Source organism: Pristiophorus japonicus, chromosome 11, assembly GCF_044704955.1.
Source record: "Pristiophorus japonicus isolate sPriJap1 chromosome 11, sPriJap1.hap1, whole genome shotgun sequence".
Lineage (NCBI taxonomy): Eukaryota > Metazoa > Chordata > Chondrichthyes > Pristiophoridae > Pristiophorus > Pristiophorus japonicus.
In genome coordinates, this window is record NC_091987.1 from 131561796 (window position 1) to 131581971 (window position 20176).

The following is a 20176-nucleotide window of genomic DNA, read 5'->3' on the forward strand; positions in this document are numbered from 1 at the left end:
GTCACCCGTCACAGCTCGCCAGATCAGGACCTGGACCAGCCAGGATCCTGTGCTATCATTAGTAAAGAGTTGCGTCCTAAATGGAAACTGGTCTGCCGTTCCCGGGGAAATACAAGATGAAATTAAGCCGTTTCACCGACGCAAAGATGAAATGTCCATCCAGTTGGATTGTCTCTTATGGGGTAATCGCGTGGTTTTGCCAAAAAAGGCAGGGAAACGTTTATACGCGACCGACACAGTACCCACCCAGGCATTGACACGATGAAGTCAATTGCCAGGTCACATGTTTGGTGGCCCGGCATTGACTTGGACTTGGAGTTATGCGTGCATCAGTGCAACACTTACTCGCAACTGAGCAATGCACCAAGGGAGGCTCCATTGAGTCTGTGGTCATGGCCCTCCAAACCATGGTCAAGGATCCACGTAGATTTTGCCGGCCCCTTTCTAGGAAAGATGTTTTTAGTAGTTGTGGATGCTTACTCCAAATGGATTGAATGCATAGTCGTGTCATCCAGCACAACCACAGCCACCATTGAAAGCCTCCGGGCCACGTTCGCCACCCATGGCTTGCCTGATGTCCTTGTCAGCGACAATGGACCATGTTTCACCAGCTCGGAATTCGGAGTTTATGACCCGCAATGGCATCAAGCATGTCAGATCTGCTCCGTTTAAGCCCGCGTCTAACGGTCAAACGGAGTGGACAGTCCAATCAAGCAGAGCATGAAACGCGTGACGGACGGCTCTCTGCAGACCTGCTTGTCTCGTATTCTGCTCAGTTACCGGACTCGACCCCACTCGCTCACCGGGGTTCCCCCGGCAGAATTGTCAAAACCAGGCATTCCCTAGTCCACCCGATCTTAATGATCACATGGAAACCCGGCGACACCGGCAGAACATGTACTACGATCGCGCGGTTGTTTCACGTGACATTGATGTTAACGACCCTGTGTTTGTCCTGAATTACAGTCATGGTCCCAAGTGGGTTGCTGGCACTGTTTTGGCCAAGAAAGGGAATAAGATGTTTATAACCTGTTAAATGGCCAAACGTGCAGAAAATATTTAGATCAGACCAAATTGCAATTTACTGACAACCAGAAACGACTTGAAGAGGACATCACCATCGACGATCCACCAACACACACCCAACCAGCAATCGACCTCGCTGTCAATCACGAGGATGAACCCAGCATTCCTGACAGTCCGGTCAGACCAGCCGCGGTGCAGTGCAGCAATGGTCCGGTCAACTCACACATGCCAGGGTTTGAACTTAAGACTATCAACCAGGGAGCGAAGGGCTCCGGATCACCTCAACTTGTAAATAACTTGTACCAAAGACTTTGGGGGGGTGGGGGGAGTGATGTTATGTATGCAACTATGTAATACTTGCCACCAGAGGGCTGTGTCTGTTCTATAAAGAACGCTTATTTGGGCCACACACCCTAACCTGTTCTTCAGCTCTAATATTTTACTCATGTGTTTCTTATTTCCCTCTCCTGGTTTAATCACTTTGTATTCAATGCCTCTTTCACAAAGCCAATTATCCCATGTGCTTTTTTAACTGCCTGAGCAACTTGCCCTGCCAGATTCAAAGATTTGTGAATATGCACCCCCTTGGTCCCTCATCTTGCATCCCCCTCAAAATAGTGGCATTTCCATTATACTGCCTCTCCATGTTGTTACTCCAAAAGTGCATTACTTCACGCTTATCCGCATTAAATTGCCTCTGCAATGTGTCTGCCCATTTCACCAATCTATGTCCTCCTGAAATCTGCTACTATCCTGCTCACTATTTACTACGTTGCCAAGTTTTGTATGATTCGCAAACTTCAAAATTGTACAGCCTATATACAAGTCCAGGTTATATATGTTATGTATGTAACTATGTAATACTTGCCACCAGAGGGCGCGACTGTTGGAGTGCTAATGGTCACCTGCACACACGTGCAGGGCCAGTATAAAAGGTTGGATGCCATGCTGTTTAGGCACTCTGGAGTTGTAATAAAGAAGGCTAAGGTCACACTGAATTTAGCTCGCAGTACTCAGCCTCATGGAGTTCTTCTATACACAACAATTTCTATATAACAAGTAAAACTGACTCCTGGGGGTCCCTAATGCATACTCCAGTGAGAAAACACCACTGTTCATCACTACTCTCTGCCTCTTTATCCCAGAGCTAATGTGGTCTGCAATGCCCATATCTCTGCTTTGCGCTGGGTACATGATGGGGTAAATTTTACACAGAAGACTCATTTTATTTTACAAATAGTAATGTTTTCATTCTTTGGTTTCTAGTCAGTGATACATTTGAGCCACTCAGCATTCTGTCCTATAGACATTTTTAGCCTATGGATGTTTGGCAGATGTAAAACTTATAATTATATTGATTCATTGCACCGTTCAGTCAATTCAGCACAGAGGAGATACATTACAGATATCATGCAGCCTTTCCAAAAATAAACAGGGCTGTGCAGCTAAATGATCCTGAGTTACTGAAACACTTGGTTTAATGCAGTAGTAGTGCTAGCAAATAATACAATATTTACACCGGTTTTTAAAATGTAATTGATTTAAATAATTCATAATTATACTGGTTGTCACCACACAATGACCACTGAGTTAAGAGGAACTTATAAGTGCACTTTCAGTGGTCAATACTGTTGAGTTTTGGAGCATGTTGTGGAAGCCTCAGATCAATCGAAAAACAAACAGATTTAAAAGTTTATTTTAGAGACTTTAATATGATCATTAAATAGCACACTTTGCTTTAAAAACACAGTAACTAAACATTCCTCCTCCAGCATGAGTTACAGGGATCTCCCTCCCCCGGTCCGGTCCGCAAGCCGTTCCGCTCCGCCCCGCGGTTCCTCACACTTTTTATGTTCCGTTTTGTGCGGGCGAAAGTTGCCGCCGCCGCCCGAGTCTGTGTCGCCAGCCCGCTGTCCGGTAGGTGCCCGCCCGGGGCCATAGGCTCCGCTTCCGGCCGCCGGCGCAGGAAAGAGGGGGCCCCAGGGGTAGGCACCGGCTGCCCAGGCTGGAGGTGGTGACCGGGCCAGGGAAGTGGGGTGGAGGGGCCGGGGAAGTGGGGTGGAGGTGGTGACCGGGCCGGGGAAGTGGGGTGGAGGGGCCGGGCCGGGCCGGGCCGGGGAAGTGGGGTGGAGGGGCCGGGCCGGGGAAGTGGGGTGGAGGGGCCGGGCCGGGCCGGGGAAGTGGGGTGGAGGGGCCGGGCCGGGGGAGTGGAGGGACAGATCTTTTTGACCTCCCCGGACTGATGCGCAGAACTGGCGCTGGTTAATTTGCTCCAAACAGTTTTGCGATTTCCAGGCCTCCAAAGCCTGAGGAAAGGTTTGTGAGGATGAAGGCCTGACCCGTCCAAGTGCTCAGTCCCCAGGTGAAGCCCAATTCAGGGACTTTGAGTTAGATAGACAACAACAACAACTTGTATTTACATAGCGCCTTTAACATAGTGCAACGTCCTAATGCGTTTCACAGGAGTATTGAGATGAAAAAAATTGACACTGAGCCGCATAATTAGAAATTAGCGCAGGTGACCAAAAGCTTGGTCGGAGAGGTATGTTTTAAGTAGCGTCTTGAAGGAGGATTTCTTTTGCACCTTTCACCACCTAGCATTTCACAGCCAATGAGCTACTTTAAGTGTAATCACTGTTGTGAAGTAGGAAACACTGCAGCCAATTTGTATTAACATTTTTATTAGTTATAAAAATATTGGAGATGGGAGGGAGAAGGCTGTTTAGACGATTCTTGACTCTCAATCAGGTAACCAAGAGTCTGTTCGCTTTCTTAATGGCACGGGAAGGTGGAGGGACGTGTTGGGTAGCCAGTGGCAGGAGCGAGGGGATGTTTGAAGTTGGGAGTTCCATGTGACAAACCCTCCGGGAATGCGTCCCACCAGAGATGGCAACCTAACCCCAGAGCCCAAACATCTAATTTATTGTGTTTGGTGCAAAATCAACCAGTGAACTAGATGATGAGATAAGTGTGTGTAGATTTAAAATGCAGGTGATTGCTCTGAATTGGAGTTGATTGGAAGGGTTTGAATCCAATCTTAGATGGGCCAGTGGGGAGTGACATTGGTGTCACTGACGCATGGTATAAATCAAGCATTCTCCAAGTTTCTGAGAGAGAGAGAGAGAGAGAGAGAGAGAGAAAGAAAGAAAGAAAGAAAGAAAGAAAGAAAGAAAGAAAGAAAGAAAGAAAGAAAGAAAGAAAGAAAGAAAGAAAGAAAGAAAGAAAGAAAGAAAGAAAGAAAGAAAGAAAGAAAGAAAGAAAGAAAGAAAGAAAGAAAGAAAGAAAGAAAGCACTGAAATTTTGATTCATCCACCTATACAAAATCATTTTCAGGAATTGGAAGGTCTGAATTTCTGTTGGTCACTCCTGATGTTCCTATGCGCAGAATGATGTGACCTTCTTTTTCACTAAAAAGTAGATTTGGTGTCTGCTTTTAAATTTTTACACTCTAAAACCAGACTATCTTTCCCAAATCTAGATGGGTGGCAACCATACCTGATGTTGAAAGTGTTAACTATATTTTGTATTTAGACTCAGCATTGCCTTTTTTCCCCCTCCACCCAATCAAATGAAAAAACTGGGCTCGGCAAGTTAGCGGGGTTTAGGTACAGTCACCAGGCAAATGGAGCTGAGTCCATGATCAGATCTTATTAAATGGTGGAGCAGACTCGAGGGGTCAAATGGCCTACTCCTACTCTTATTTCTTATGTAAGTTTATGAGCCCTCCATAAGCTGGCAAAAGAAACCAGGAGTTCCTTACAAGCAAAATGGAAACAGAAATTTTAGCACAGGAGGGTTCCATTGACCCTTGTCTGTACTGAATTTAAACTACCCTCATAGCTGATTTTATACAGTCCAATTTTCATGCCTACATCCCTTTTTTATATGCGAGAGTGGAGGGGTTTAGTGGGCTGTTCCAAGGCGATTGAAATCTGTGCCACCAGTTAGTGGTGAAGTGAAAGGAACAGGTGCAGGAGGCTGGACTCAGAAGGCTAAAACAAATGGACAGGGGGTTGGAGCTGGAGGAGGTCACATAGATAGGGAGGAGTGAGGCCATGGAAGGATTTGTATAAGAAAGCACAAGGATTTTGAGCTTGGGGAGCAGGGAGGCATTAGAGATGAGCGAGTGAGACTTGATGCAGGATAGGATGTGGCAGAGTTTATGCCGAGTTGAAGCACGTGTGCAGGTTGTTGTTCGAGAGGCCAGTGGAGAAATTGAATCTGAAGGTAATGAAAACATAGATAGGACCTCGGCAGTTCTGGGGGTGAGGTAAGGGCAGAGTGGAGGTAGGTAGTCTTGGTTTGATTTGGACATGGAGTCAGAGGCTCAGAGCAAGGGTCTAGAGTTTTTGGTGAGAGCCAAAAAGGATGGCTTTGGTCTTCCCAATGATAATTGGAAGGATGTTGTACCTCATCCACGAATTGATGTGGGACAATCAATGGGACAGCACAGAGGTGGTGATGGAGGACAGGTAGAGCTTTGTGCCTTCAGCGCATATGTGGAAATTGATCCTTTGCCTACAAGAGATAGTATGTAGATGGGAAAAGGAGGGGCCAAGTGGTGAAAAGAAGAGAAGCCATCACTCTAGAGATGCTGGCTGTGTTGGGATAGAAGTAGGAGTGAAACCAGGTGAAGGCTGTCCCAATGAGGTGGGTCGTGGAAGAGAGGAGGGTTGAAGGGTTGACTGTATTGAAACAGCAGAGGTCCGAGAGGAATAATTCACCACGGTCGCAGGCACAATGTGGGCAGGGTGAAACCATGCTGGAGGGAAGCAAACGGAATTGTGGGTGAGATGAGCGTAGACTTGCATGGCAATGATGTGTTTAAGGGTCTGGATGAGAAAGGGGAGGTTTGATTTGGGGTGATACTTTGAGGGAACTGAGGTATTGCTAGATTTCAAAGAGGGGAGTAAAGGTAGCAGTTTTGAGGTATTTGGATCAGAAGCCAATATAGGTCAGCAAGGATGGGGCGATGGGTGAATGGAACTTGCTTCTGGATAGGATATGAGCAGCAGAATTATCATGCATAAAATGTTTTATTTGAATTCCCTACATTTGAGGAAGATGTGAGTAATACCCTGACCGAATACACTGTCCTGTATGAATTCCATAATGTTGCTAAGAGTAAAGTCAGTGATACACTATAACATTAATGGATACACTGACCTGACCAAAAAAAAAATCTTGCATTCATGTAACATCTTCCATGACCTCCGGATTTCCAAAGTCCATCATGGCCAGTGAATTACCTTTGAAGTTAATTGTCGTTATGTAGGCAAATACAGTAGCAATTTTCCTTATAGCGAGGTCTCACAAACAGATTTTGTGCTTAATTCCTGGTGTGGTGCCTGAACTTGTGATCTCTGACTTGTGATCTTCTGACTCAGTGTCAGTTTGGCTCAATGTACACTTTTGCCTCAGTCAGAGGGTCGTGGATTCAAGTCCCACTTCAGGACTTGAGCACACAATCTAGGCTAACACTTTACTGCAGTACTGAAGGAGTGTTGCACTGTCAGGAGTGAGATATTAAATTGAGGCCCCATCTGGTCATTTAGGTGGATGTAAAAGATCTCGTAGCCTGATTTGCAGAAGAGTAGGGGAGTTCTACCGGTGTCCTGGCTAATATTTATCAGTCAGTCCTTAGAGCACTTCACACAATGAATTACTTATGAAGTGGAGTTATTGCTATTCAGGAAAATACCATTCTGCACTTGCAGCATCCATAGAGGCTAACAGCACAGAAGGGAGCCATTTAGCTCATCGTGAATCTACTACTAGCAGAGTAATCATAAATAATCCCACTGCCCTACGCTCCATAGCCATATATCTTCCCCTGCTTCAAATGCTATCCAATTTCCTATTGCATTCAGCAGTGGCCTCTGCCTCTCACTATGGCAAAGCATTCCATTGTACAAAAACCCTCTGCTGAAAGAAATTCTCCTAACCTCTCTCCTTGCTCTCTTTGTGATAATGATAAGCTGATGATCCCTCATCACTGACTCCCCAACCAGAGGAAGTAGTCTTTCCTTATTCATTCTATTAAAACTGTCATCATTTTAAAAGCCTCTACTAAATCTCCTCTAAGCTGCCTCTGCTCCAGTGAATATGATCCCAGTATCTCAAGTCTCTCCTCACATCTATAGATTCCCATCCCTGGCTTCACACACACAGTGCCTAGAACATTTCATATCGAAATTATTAATTACATCTTTACCTTTGTACTCTGTTACTAAAACCCAAAATTCTACATAGTTTAAAAAAAAAAGTGGTTTCATCTACCAACACTCGGACTTTCAGGGGAATATGTGTTTGAAACTCTGGCCCTCTGTTTAGACACACTTTTCAGTGTCAATCCATTGAGAATATACTTCCGTTTCTTATTTTTGTTCCCAAAATATATTACCGCACACCTATCCGTGTTAAACCTATTCTTCCACCTGCATGGCCATTCCGCTAACCTGTGTGTTCCTAAAGTCTTTCCATCCTCTCATTGTTTGCCAAACCTCCTACTTCTGTGTCATCACATTTTTGAGATTCAGTGCCCAAGTCTAAATCCTAAATTAGTTTTTTTTAAAGTGGACACAGCACTCTGGAATACTATCTCCAACCCTTCTCCAGCATAAACATTGTATGCTTTTTTTAACTTGAAACAAACAGTGAGGAATGACCAGAAACACTGTTTACTGGTGATACTGGTTGATGGTCCTACATTACAACAGTGACATTACTTCATTGGCTGTAAAGTGCTTTGGGACATCCTGAGGTTGTGAAAGGCTTTCTTTTTATGGTTGAATATTGGACAGAACATGTGGAGATCTCCCTGCTCCCCGTCAGATATTACCACGGGATTTGTAAATCCACCTGAACCATTTGCACACACACGCTGGACCTCAACTTACCATCTCAGATCATGGATGGTACCTCCCTCAATACCGCAATCCAGTGTCAGCCTAGATTAAAAGCTCAAAACCACCAGCCTTCCTGGCCCAGAGCTGAAAATGATACCAACTGAGTCTTCGCACGTTGCCCATGTGTAAGCTGCATGCATATTTCTGCAAATGTTTGGTTGTCTTTTTTTAAAAAGTAACAACTGTTTGTTTTGTTACAGTGACGAAAATGGCCTTGACCCAAGTTTCAAGCACCAAGTGCTTTGAAGGATATCAGAAGGTGTATGAACACGTGAGGTGAGTGAGTGTAATCAGCTACAGCAACAGCTTTATTTTTTCCTATTAAACCTTTTATTACTGGGATTCCTTTCTGTAATATAACGCAGCAAGCATTTTATGTAAAATTTCAGTGCTGGACAATGTAAATAGTGGAAAATGTTATAACCCAAAGAATAGAATTATATGGAATTTATAGCACAGAAACAGGCATTTTGGTCCAACTGGCCAATGATTGAATATTGGACTGCACCACTGCTGTTTATGCTCCACATGAACCTCCGCCCGCCCTACTTCATCTAACCCTATCACTATATCCCTCTATTCCTTTCCCTCTCGTGCACTTATCTAGCTTCTCCTTATATAGATCTACGCTATTTGCCTCAACTACTCCCAGTGGTAGCGAGTTCCACATTCTAATCACTCTCTGGCTAAAAAACATTTCTCCTGAATTCTTTATTGGATTTATTAGTAACTTTCTTATTTTTATGACCCCTAGAAACTGAAACTATAATAGTTAGCATGGATTCCAAAAGGAAAGGTCATGCTTGGCCAACCTTATTGAATGCTTTGAAGAAACATAGAAACATAGGAAATAGGTGCAGGAGTAGGCCATTTGGTCCTTCGAGCCTGCACCATCATTCAAAAAGATCATGGCTGATCATTTCTTCAGTAACCCTTTCCTGCTTTCTCTCTATACCTCTTGATCCCCTTAGCTGTAAGGGCCATATCTAATTCCCTCTTGAATATATCCAATGAACTGGCATCAACAACTCTCTCTGGCAGGGAATTCCACAGGTTAAAAACTCTCTTGAGTGAAGAATTTTCTCCTCATCTCAGTCCTAAATGGCCTACCCCTTATCCTAAGACTATGTCCCCTGGTTCTGGACTTCCCCAACATCGGGAATATTCTTCCCGCATCTAACCTGTCCAGTCCCGTCAGAATCTTACCGTTTCTATGAGATCCCCCCTCATCCTTCTAAACTCCAGTAAATAAAGGCCCAGTTGATCCAGTTTCTCCTCATATGACAGATCAGCCATCCCTGGAATCAGTTTGGTGAACCTTCGCTGCACTCCCTCAATAGCAAGAACGTCCTTCCTCAGATTAGGAGACCAAAACTGAACACAATATTCCAGGTGAGGCCTCACTAAGGCCCTGTACAACTGCAGTAAGACCTCTCTGCTCCTATACTCAAATCCCCTAGCTATGAAGGCCAACATGCCATTTGCCTTCTTCACCGCCTGCTGTACCTGCATGCCAACCTTCAATGACTGATGAACCATGACACTCGGGTCTTGTTGCACCTCCCCTTTTCCTAATCTGCCGCCATTCAGATAATATTCTGCCTTTGTGTTTTTGCCCCCAAAATGGATAACCTCACATTTATCCACATTATACTGCCTCTGCCATGCATTTGCCCACTCGCCTAACCTGCCCAAGTCACCCTGCAGCCTCTTAGCGTCCCCCTCACAGCTCACACTGCCACCCAGTTTAGTGTCATCTGAAAACTTGGAGATATTACACTCAATTCCTTCATCCAAATCGTTAATGTATATTGTAAAGAGCTGGGGTCCCAGTACTGAGCTCTGCAGCACTCCACTAGTCACTGCCAGCCATTCTGAAAAGGACCCGTTTATCCCGACTCTCTGCTTCCTGTCTGCCAACCAGTTCTCTATCCATGTCAGTATATTACCCCCAATACCATGCGCTTTGATTTTGCACACCAATCTCTTGTGCGGGACCTTGTCAAAAGCCTTTTGAAAGTCCAAATACACCACATCGACTAGTTCTCCCTTGTCCACTCTGCTAGTTACATCCTCAAAAAATTCCAGAAGATTCGTCAAGCATGATTTCCCTTTCATAAATCCATGCTGACTTGGACCGATCCTGTCACTGCTTTCCAAATGCGCTGCTATTTCATCCTTAATGATTGATTCCAACATTTTCCCCACTACTGAGTCAGGCTAACCGGTCAATAATTACATGTTTTCTCTCTCCCTCCTTTTTTAAAAAGTGATGTTACATTAGCTACTCTCCAGTCCATAGGAACTGATCCAGAGTCGATAGACTGTTGGAAAATGATCACCAGTTCATCCACTATTTCCAGGACCACTTCCTTAAGTACTCTGGGATGCAGACTATTAGGCCCTAGAGATTTATCGGCCTTCAATCCCATCAATTTCCCTAACACAATTTCCCGCATAATAAGAATATCCTTCAGTTCCTCCTCACTAGACCCACTACATTCGGAAGGTTATTTGTGTCTTCCTTTGTGAAGACAGAACCGAAGTATTTGTTCAATTGGTCTGCCATTTCTTTATTCCCCATTATAAATTCACCTGAATCCGACTGCAATGGACCTACATTTGTCTTCACTAATCTTTTTCTTTTCACATATTTATAGAAGCTTTTGCAGTCAGTTTTTATGTTCCATGCAAGCTTCCTCTCGTACTCTCTTTTCCCCCCTCTTAATTAAACCCTTAGTCCTCCTCTGTTGAATTCTAAATTTCTGCTAGTCCTTAGGTTTGTTACTTTTTCGAGCCAATTTATATGCCTCTTCCTTGGTTTTAACACTATCTTTAATTTCCCTTGTTAACCACGGTTGAGTCACCTTCCCCTTTTTATTTTTACTCCAGACAGGGATGTACAATTGCTGAAGTTCATCCATGTGATCTTTAAATGTTTGCCATTGCTTATCCACCGTCAACCATTTAAGTATCCTTTGCCAGTCTATTCTAGCCAATTCATGCCTCATACCATCGAAGTTATCTTTCCTTAAGTTCAGGACCCTAGTTTCCGAATTAACTGTGTCACTCTCCATCTTAATAAAGAATTCTACCATATTATGGTCACTCTTTCCCCAAGGGGCCTCGCACAACAAGATTACTAATTAGTCCTTTCTCATTGCACATCACCCAGTCTAGGACGGCCAGCTCTCTAGTTGGTTCCTCGACATATTGGTCAAGAAAACCATCCCTAATACACTCCAGGAAATCCTCCTCCACTGCATTGCTACCAGTTTGGTTAGCCCAATCAATATGTAGATTAAAGTCGCCCATGATAACTGTTGTACCTTTATTGCACACATCCCTTATTTCTTGTTTGATGCTGTCCCCAACCTCACTACTACTGTTTGGTGGTCTGTACACAACTCCCACTAGCGTTTTCTGCCCTTTGGTATTCCGCAGCTCCACCCATACCGATTCCACATCATCCAGGCTAATGTCCCTCCTTACTATTGCATTAATTTCCTCTTTAACCAGCAATGCCACCCCGCCTCCTTTTCCTCTCTGCCTATCCTTCCTAAATGTTGAATACCCCTGGATGTTGCGTTCCCAGCCTTGGTCACCCTGGAGCCATGTCTCCGTGATGCAAGTTACATCATATCCGTTAACTGCTGTCTGCGCAGCTAATTCGTCCACCTTATTCCGAATACTCCTCGCATTGAGGCACAGAGCCTTCAGGCTTGTCTTTTTAACACACTTTGCCCCTTTAGAATTTTTCTGTAATGTGGCCCTTTTTGTTTTTTGCCTTGGGTTTTTCTGCGCTCCACTTTTACTATTCTCCTTTCTATCTTTTGCTTCTACCTCCATTTTATTTCCCTCTATCTCCCTGCATAGGTTCCCATTCCCCCTGCCATGTTAGTTTAACTCCTCCCCAACAGCACTAGCAAACACTCCCCCTCGGACATTGGTTCCGGTCCTGCCCAGGTGCAGACTGTCTGGTTTGTACTGGTCCCACCTCCCCCAGAACCGGTTCCAATGTCCAGGAATTTGAATCCCTCCCTTTTGCACCACTCCTCAAGCCACATATTCATCTGAGCTATCCTGCGATTCTTACTCTGACTAGCACGTGGCACTGGTAGCAATCCTGAGATCACTACTTTTGAGGTCCTACTTTTTAATTTAGCTCCTAGCTCCTTAAATTCATCTTGTCGGTCCTCATCTCGTTTTTTTTACCTATATCGTTGGTATCAATGTACACCACGACAACTGGCTGGTCACCCTTCCTTTTCAGAATGTCCTGCACCCGCTCCGAGACATCCTTGACCCTTGCACCAGGGAGGCAACATACCATCCTGGAGTCTCGGTTGCGGCCGCAGAAACGCCTATCTGTTCCCCAGACAATCGAATCACCTATCACTATAGCTCTCCCACTCTTTTTTCTGCCCTCCTGTGCAGCAGAGCCACCCACGGTGCCATGAACTTGGCTGCTGCTGCCCTCCCCTGATGAGTCATCCCCCTCAACAATACCCAAAGCGGCGTATCTGTTTTGCAAGGGGATGACTGCAGGGGACCCCTGCACTACCTTCCTTGCACTGCTATTCCTGTTGGTCACCCATTTACTATCTGGCTGTGTACCCTTTACCTGCGGTGAGACCAACTCGCTAAACGTGCTATTCACATCATTCTCAGCATCGTGTGTGCTCCAGAGTGAATCCACCCGCAGCTCCAGTGCCGTAATGCGGTCCGTCAGGAGCTGGAGGTGGATGCACTTCCCGCACACATAGTCGTCAGGGACACCGGAAGCGTCCCTGACCTCCCACATAGTACCGGAGGAGCATAACACATGTCCGAGCTGTCCTGCCATGACTTAACCCTTAGATAAACATAAATTGGCAACAACAATGCTAAATGTTACTTGCTGATATAGAAAAGAAAAACTACTTACCAATCACCAGCGAATCACTTGCCCCCCTGGCTGTGACGTCACCTTTCGATTTCTTTCTACGTCTTTTTTGCCTTCTCTCCCCGCTGCAGCTGCACAGGTAGGCCTCTCCGATCTGCCGTCCGGACTCCTGGTCTCGCTGGCCTTTATAGGCCTCTCCGATCTGCCGCCTGAACTCCCGCCTCCCTGGACTCCTGGTCTCGCTGTCCTTTATAAGCCTCTCCGATCTGCCGCCCGAACTCCCGCCTCCTCGAAGTTACTATAGTAGACATAATATGTTTGGATTTCCAACAAGCCTTCGATAATGTAGACACATGACTATGGTCAGAACATGTGGAGTCGGAACAAGTAGCAGAATGGATAGCTAGCTGGCTACAAAACAGAAACCAGAGAGTAGGGGTTAAAGGTAGTTACTCAGATGGGCAAATGATGGGAAATGGCGCTCTACAAGGACTGTTACCACTGTTCACTATTTACATAAACGATTTGGACTTGGGGGAAATTGAAGTACAATTTCAAAATTTGCAGGAAGACATTAATAAACTTGCAGAATGGGTGTGTAATTGGCAAATAAACTTCAATATTGATAAGTATGAGGAGTACATTTTGGTAGGAAGAATAAGGAGGCCAGATACTGCTTGGAAAATAATTGTCTAAGTGGGGTAAAGGATCAGGGATCTGGCGTATAGATACGCAAATCATTAGAAGTACCTACACAGGTTAATAAGACCATAAAAAAACAAATTAGCACAGGTTCATTTCTGAAGGGATAGAATTGAAAAGCAGAGAAGTTATGTTAAACTTAGATAGAACCTTGGTTAGACCACACGGAATACTGAAAACAATTCTGGTCTTCATATTATAGAAAGGACATTCAGGCACTGGAGAGAGTGCAGAAAAGATTTACTAGAATGATGCCTGAACTGAGCGGTTATACCTATCAGGAAAAATTTAAAAGGCTCTAGAAAAGAGAAGACTGAGGGGTGACCTGATAGAGTATGAAAGAGTTTGATAGGGTAGACGTAGAGAAGAGACTTCCATTTGCGGGAATGACCAGAACTAGGAGCCATAAATATAAGATAGTCACTAATAAATCCAATAGGGAATTTAGGAGAAACTTCTTTACCCAGAGTGGTTGGAATGAGGAACTCGCTGGCACAAGGAGTAGTTGAGGCGAATAGCATAAATGCATTTCAGGGGAAGCTAGATAAACGGGAGTAACTATGACTCTCTTGAGCGTTGTTGCCAAAGAGCGCCAATCTGGTTGGTTACCATAGCTGTGATCGCTGGCGTATTCTCGTCAAGTGAGTCGTGTCTCCTCATTGGTCCCATTGGTAATGTCTATCGTTGGCCAAAACTACTTTGAAAACACGTGATGCAAAGTGATCTGGGTAGGTCATAGCCCCCACAGGCAGGGACAATTGAAATACAAGAAAAAATGGCGGAAGACCCTAATGGGCGTATCCTACCCGGCTGGGACGTGGCCCGGATGAATAATAATCCCGTGCAGCAGTACACTGCGGTAAGTGCAAATGCTGCACAAGCACCAGGTCCCTGCCCACAGGACCCGAGCGAATGTCCTCTTCCAGCAAGACCAGTGAGGAGGACATGGGACCAAAGAGAGCTTACTACCTGCCCTACTGGCAACCGGTTCCAGTAGCAAGAGCCAAAGGAATTGAGATGCCAGCATGAGGTGATGATACAGAGGTTGTGGATAAGTTGCCTCTGCAGTATAAATGAGGACTTGGACATATCTCGGGAGGTAGGGGAAACCTCTTGATGTGGTTTGTTCCTTGCCTTCGCTGCAGTTTGCCTCTGGAGGCAAAGATAAATGGCTGCCACTAGCGGCTTGTGTTTCCTTTATTTCATTCTGGCTGTGATTTTGTCATTGGCTTGATTGGAACATCCTGGATATCAGAGAAAGTCCATGGCGAAAGTGTGACTGTGTAACAACTGTCTATAGAGTCAGAAAGAACTTGCATTTATATGTCCTAAAGCGCTTTACAGCCAATGAAGTATTTTTGAAGTGTTGTCACTATTGTAATGTCGGTGTGCCCCCAGTCTCTGAATCCCCCAATCACTATTCAGAACATGGGAACCATTGGTATTATTAATGGGTTATCGAGGATCGTTTTTCTCCAATTTAAATATAGTAACCCTGAGACATTTTCAGAACAGGTGCAGCAGGTTCTCTGCTGCTTCCTCACATCTCCAGCACATGGAGGACTGATAATTTTAAGTCTAGATGGGTGATATAAAATCTGATGAAAACATTTTAATTATCAATTGGGGGGCGGGGGGGCGTGGTGAGGGGGTTGTTTTACATATGCAGTTATACAACCTTGTCTATGTCTAGCCAGTATGTGGCTCCTCTCCATTTCCAGTCCTTGCCTGTAGGAGAAGCCTGAAATTTGATATACTGAATAAGTTTAATGCAGTGGAATAAATTGAATTGTAGCCACCTTTATTTTCACCAGCCATCCAGCCTGGAGGGGGCAAACAGTGGAACTTGCTCGTTAGCAACATGATAGCTCTCAACTTAAAATATTTTACAACCCCAGCACCAGCAAGACCATATCTAGACTTCAGGTCACACACACTTTCTCCCTTTCCACCGCCTACAGGCCCTGCATTGTTCCTGCCCTTAACTCCTATCTTATGAATAGCCTCCTGATCTAAACTGAACTTTGCCAGTTGAGCTCTAAGGAAGAGTTATTGTTCTTGGACTTGATATTTTACCCAAGTTTAAAATTGTATTTCTATTATGATAACTGTTTCTCAGTCTACATACTTGAGAATATTTAGCATACAATATTGTTAATATATTATATGTTGTCATTTTAATAATGGTTTCCAGAACATTTTGGGCCCGAAATTCAGTACCGCTGGAAAGCTGGTGCTCTCCCACCTTTGTGTGGCCATTAGCACCAAAATGTTTGAGTGGCTGGGCCACCTCATATTCAGCTCCAAAAGTGAACAAATGGGTTCCAGCGCTAAGGAACACTTCCAAAGTAGATTTTTCAGCGGTGTGGCTGTCTTAATTTGAGCGTTATCAGCTCTGAGAAATTCAGGTAAGGGTTTCTAATGAGCCAGCTGCTACAAAGGCCAGGATTTGCAGCAAGGCCCTGAGGGGTGAGGGAGTTTGGAAGGATGGCTGGTGTAAGAGGTGCAAGGAGAGCCAACAGGTTCACTGATATGGAGCTGGAGACACTGATGGACGGTGTGGAGGACTGAAGAAGAATACTGTTTCCTGACGTGGGGAGACCTGGCAGACAGGCAGTCCATAATGCATGGAGGGAGATTGCAGGGGTGATGTCAGGCACCTCCATATATGTGAGGACACTCCCTCCCAGGAGGGTATTGGCCAGTCTGCACCCGACCCTAACAAGGTGGCGATGGGTCGACGCCTCCTAGCTCTGGGGCGGTGGGGATCCACCTCCTCCTCCTTCTCCTCCTCTTCCTCCTTCTCAGGTACTGCTGGCTCGACCTCCAGCGGCTGTCTCCTCATGTTGGCCAGGTTGTGCAGCATGCAGCAGACCATGACGATTATGGAGACCCGTTGAGAGTTCTGCAAGATGCTACCAGAGCAGTCCAGGCACCAGAATCTCTGCTTAAGGATGCCTGTGCACTGCTCGATGATGCACCTGGTGCCACAATGAGCATCATTGTATGCATGCTCTGGCGCTGTCCTGGGGTTCCTTAGAGGAATGAGCAGCCATGTGGACAGGGGTATCCCTTGTCCCCAAGCAGCCAACCACAATCCTGATTCGGGACGGTGAAGACGGCGGGCACACTGGTCTGGCGCAGAATGAATGAATCTTGGCTGCTGCCTCCCTTACCCACTGCCTGTCTGCCCCCAGTGCTGATGGCGACGCCTTCTCCTGCGTGCCGCCCTGCTTCTGACCAGGTGTCGCCCTCCCATCACTCCTCCATCCTCAGGGTGAACCCTGCCCAGCAGAGCTCTGCAGTCCACAGGCCTCCACTAAAGAGTCAGACCTGAAAGTTGTACAAAAGTACAGGGGTATGTGCAAACCTCTGAGCAGCACTCAGCAGGTTTACTGGAGCCAAAACAATTAATAAAATTATATGAAAAGGTAAATACCTCGGATGCTGGAAAATGAAATAAAAACAATAATTAATAAAACTTTTTACCTACCAAAGGGTCCCAGCGGTGTCACATTCGAGTACCGCATCGAAAATCTCGCGGGGGACACTGCCGGGAACTGTCCTAGCTTTTCCTCAGTGAATTTCGCTGTGGTCGTCCCTTCCCAGTGGCCCGCACACTGCAGAGCTCACCGCTGGAAACCTTCCTTTACTGCGGCTTCACCGCGCCGTTTCCAGCAGAAGTGAACACCGCTGAAATCCTCCCCGAGCTGAATATGGCCTGACCGCGGCGGCCCATTGATTTATTTTCCGATCGACCACCCAACTCCGCGGTACCCGTCCCTTCGGGGACGGTATATTTCGGGCCCTGTGTCTCTATTTTAATCTTTTATCAGCTGTGGGTCAATGACCGACCTTGTCATTTGTTTACAGGTTCAGTGAGCAATGGTCATGACACAGATGCAGTATATAGATAATTTGAATGTGACCTCTAAACTAATGTGTTGTCTTCTCTCCAACCAGTATCACAGTCTCTATCACTACTTCTAATGGTGTATGTGACAGCAGTATAAATAAGAACCTCGATAAGGATACAATAATGAGTCCTGGGCTCGAACTTAATTTCAGAAACTGACTTTAGCAATTACGATGGAGCAATTTCAGCACACTATAAGGAAAGTTTAACGGTATTTTAGCAAAATTTGACTGGGTTGTAAATCATGCGATTAAACTGTAATAAACTGTTTTACAGCTAAAGTCACAACCCTACATGCGGCGCTCTGACATCACCACAGCTTTTTATTTTTGATGCTTAATTGATCTAGAATTGTAACATTTCTGATAGAACTGAGTGGAGCCTTCTGTGAAGTGAGCTGTAATCATTGTTTTTAAGTGGGGTGTGACACATGCAAATTGACTATTCTGAGCTAAGAGAGACCGTGAACAGAAGATATGTCAGGTGTGTATGTAATATGCATGTTGTTATCCCCCATTTCTAAAGTTCCTTTTAAAGAAATTGTCGTGGTCAATATTTATTCCTCAATCAACATCACTAAAACAAATTATTTGGTCATTATCGCATTACTGTTTGTAGGAGCTTTCTGTGCGCAAATTGGCTGCCGTGTTTCCCACATTACAACAGTGACTACACTTCAAAAAGTACTTCATTGGTTGGAGAGCACTTTAGAGCTTCCGATGCTCGTGACAGGCGCTATATAAATGCAAGTCTCTATCTTTATCTCTATCTTTATCTTTATTTATCTTTCTCCATCTTTATCTTTCTCTCGCTCGAGCGCTCTCTCTCTCTCTCTCTCGCGCTCTTTCTCTCTCCCTCTCCCCCTCTCGCGCCCTCGCCCGCTCTCGACAACGCTTTCTCGACAGCGCTCTTTCTCTCTCTCTCGCGCGCTCTTTCTCTCTCTCTCGCGCTTTTTCTCTCTCCCTCTCCCCCTCTCGCGCGCTCTCGACAGTGCTCTTTCTCGACAGCGCTCTTTCTCTCGCGCGCGCTCTTTCTCTCTCTCGCGCTATTTCTCTCTCTCGCGCGCTCTTTATCTCGTGCTCTATCTCTCTCTCGCGCTCGTTCTCTCACTCTCTTTCTCTCACTCACTCTCTCGCGCTCTCTCTCTTTCTCTCACTCTCTCTCGCTCTTTCTCTTGCGCTCTTTCTCTCTCGCGCTCGTTCTCTCACTCTCTTTCTCTCACTCACTCTCTCGCGCTCTCTCTCTTTCTCTCACTCTCTCTCTCGCTCTTTCTCTCTCACTCTCTCGCGCTTTCTCTCGCGCTCTTTCGCTCTTTCTCTCTCTCTTTCTCTTGCGCTCTTTCACTCTCGCGCTCTTTCTCTCACTCTCGCGCTCTTTCTCTCACTCACTCGCTCTCTCTCGCGCGTGCGCTTTCTCTCTCTTCATACTACACACCAATTTTTGTCTGAAAGGGTTATGTCCATCGCACCTGTCGAGCATCCTATTAACTCTTTTAGAGTCTACCTGCAAAACATAAAACATGTATCCGTGCCACCCGACCTGGATGACACACACGAGACATTTACAAGGCCCTTTTTTTTTGGGCACTAAAATCAAATTTTTTCCTTTTTCCAGTGCCCCCTATAAAAGGAGAGGGGGACACTAAAAGCACCGGCAATTAAAACAAATTAAACTTTAAAACGTAAAATCAAATTAAAATTTGGTTGCCGGGCGTGATGATGCACTCCAGTCCCTCCGGTGCCCACCTCTCGCGGAAGGCCGCGAGCGTACCGGTGGACACCGCGTGCTCCATCTCCAAGGATCGAGCATCCTATTAACCCTGTTTTAGTGGGGCATGTCTGGCTGGTTCAGAGTTTCTGTTGATTGTGGCTGTCTGTACCTGCTCAGTCAGAGATAGGTGAGAACAGCCTTGATGTTTGTTTGAGTGGTGAAGCACTTTCCAAAATCCAGTGCTTACCCGAGGAGAGTGGCTAAGATCAGAAATCTTGTCCAAAAGTGATAGATTCATTATTTTTTGTTGTTTGTGTTGATGGGATGTGTTACAAAATGTTAAAAGTATTTAATTCTTGTTTTGAATGACAGCTCGGAGTTAAAATGCAAGATGCGGTTTGGAATCTATTTACCTCCAAAAGCAGAGAGTGTGAAGTGTCCTGTGCTGTACTGGCTTTCAGGTAATTTAAAATAGTGTAAAAATGCTGTGCATTTTCCGTCTTATCTCTCTGAGCCTTCTTACAGTGCACAGTAGTTTACTGTGGTTCTAAAAGGATGCCTTTTTCTTGTGGGCTCATTTCAGACTAACCCAGTAAATCGATCACTAGAAAATAAACTACCATATCTGAGAGATCCGTTCAGTATTTCACCGGTAACTGCCACTCATATATTTGGGGATTTATCAAAAATACTGTGAAATAGTTTTGAAATGAGGCTCCTTTTTTGGGATGCTGCTAGGAAGATAAGAGAAGCTTTTGCATCTTATTGCATGCTGTCTTATATTTTCTACTTGCCTTAAAAATTAAAATTCTATTAAATTGGTATGATTCCCTGGGTCCCAGCACATCACGGGTTACATAACCTCTCCAGGTACCAAGGACCCTACAGAGTAATACACTTAAACAGCAACAGGTGTCGGAGATTGACAGGGCCCAACCTATTGCCTCGTAGGGTAAGTTGAGTAAGAAAGGTGGACATGGGGCCCTGCCAGGCTGGGGACATGGGGCCCTGCCAGGATGGGGTTTGGAC

General features: G+C 45.3%; 1 protein-coding gene across 4 annotated transcripts in view; it reads left to right on the forward strand.

Annotated features, from left to right (window-relative positions):
* The first annotated feature begins 2821 nt into the window (after positions 1 to 2821).
* The window catches only part of esd (esterase D/formylglutathione hydrolase), a 40734-nt gene continuing 23379 nt past the window's right edge, over positions 2822 to 20176 (forward strand). The window contains exons 1-3 of one of the 4 annotated variants that reach the window (XM_070894064.1): positions 2822 to 2943; positions 8135 to 8210; positions 19520 to 19608. In XM_070894064.1, coding sequence (XP_070750165.1) covers positions 2877 to 2943; positions 8135 to 8210; positions 19520 to 19608 — 232 coding nt within the window. In that variant the 5' untranslated portion in view covers positions 2822 to 2876. The other 3 variants (XM_070894067.1, XM_070894066.1, XM_070894065.1) reach the window with 3 other exon arrangements.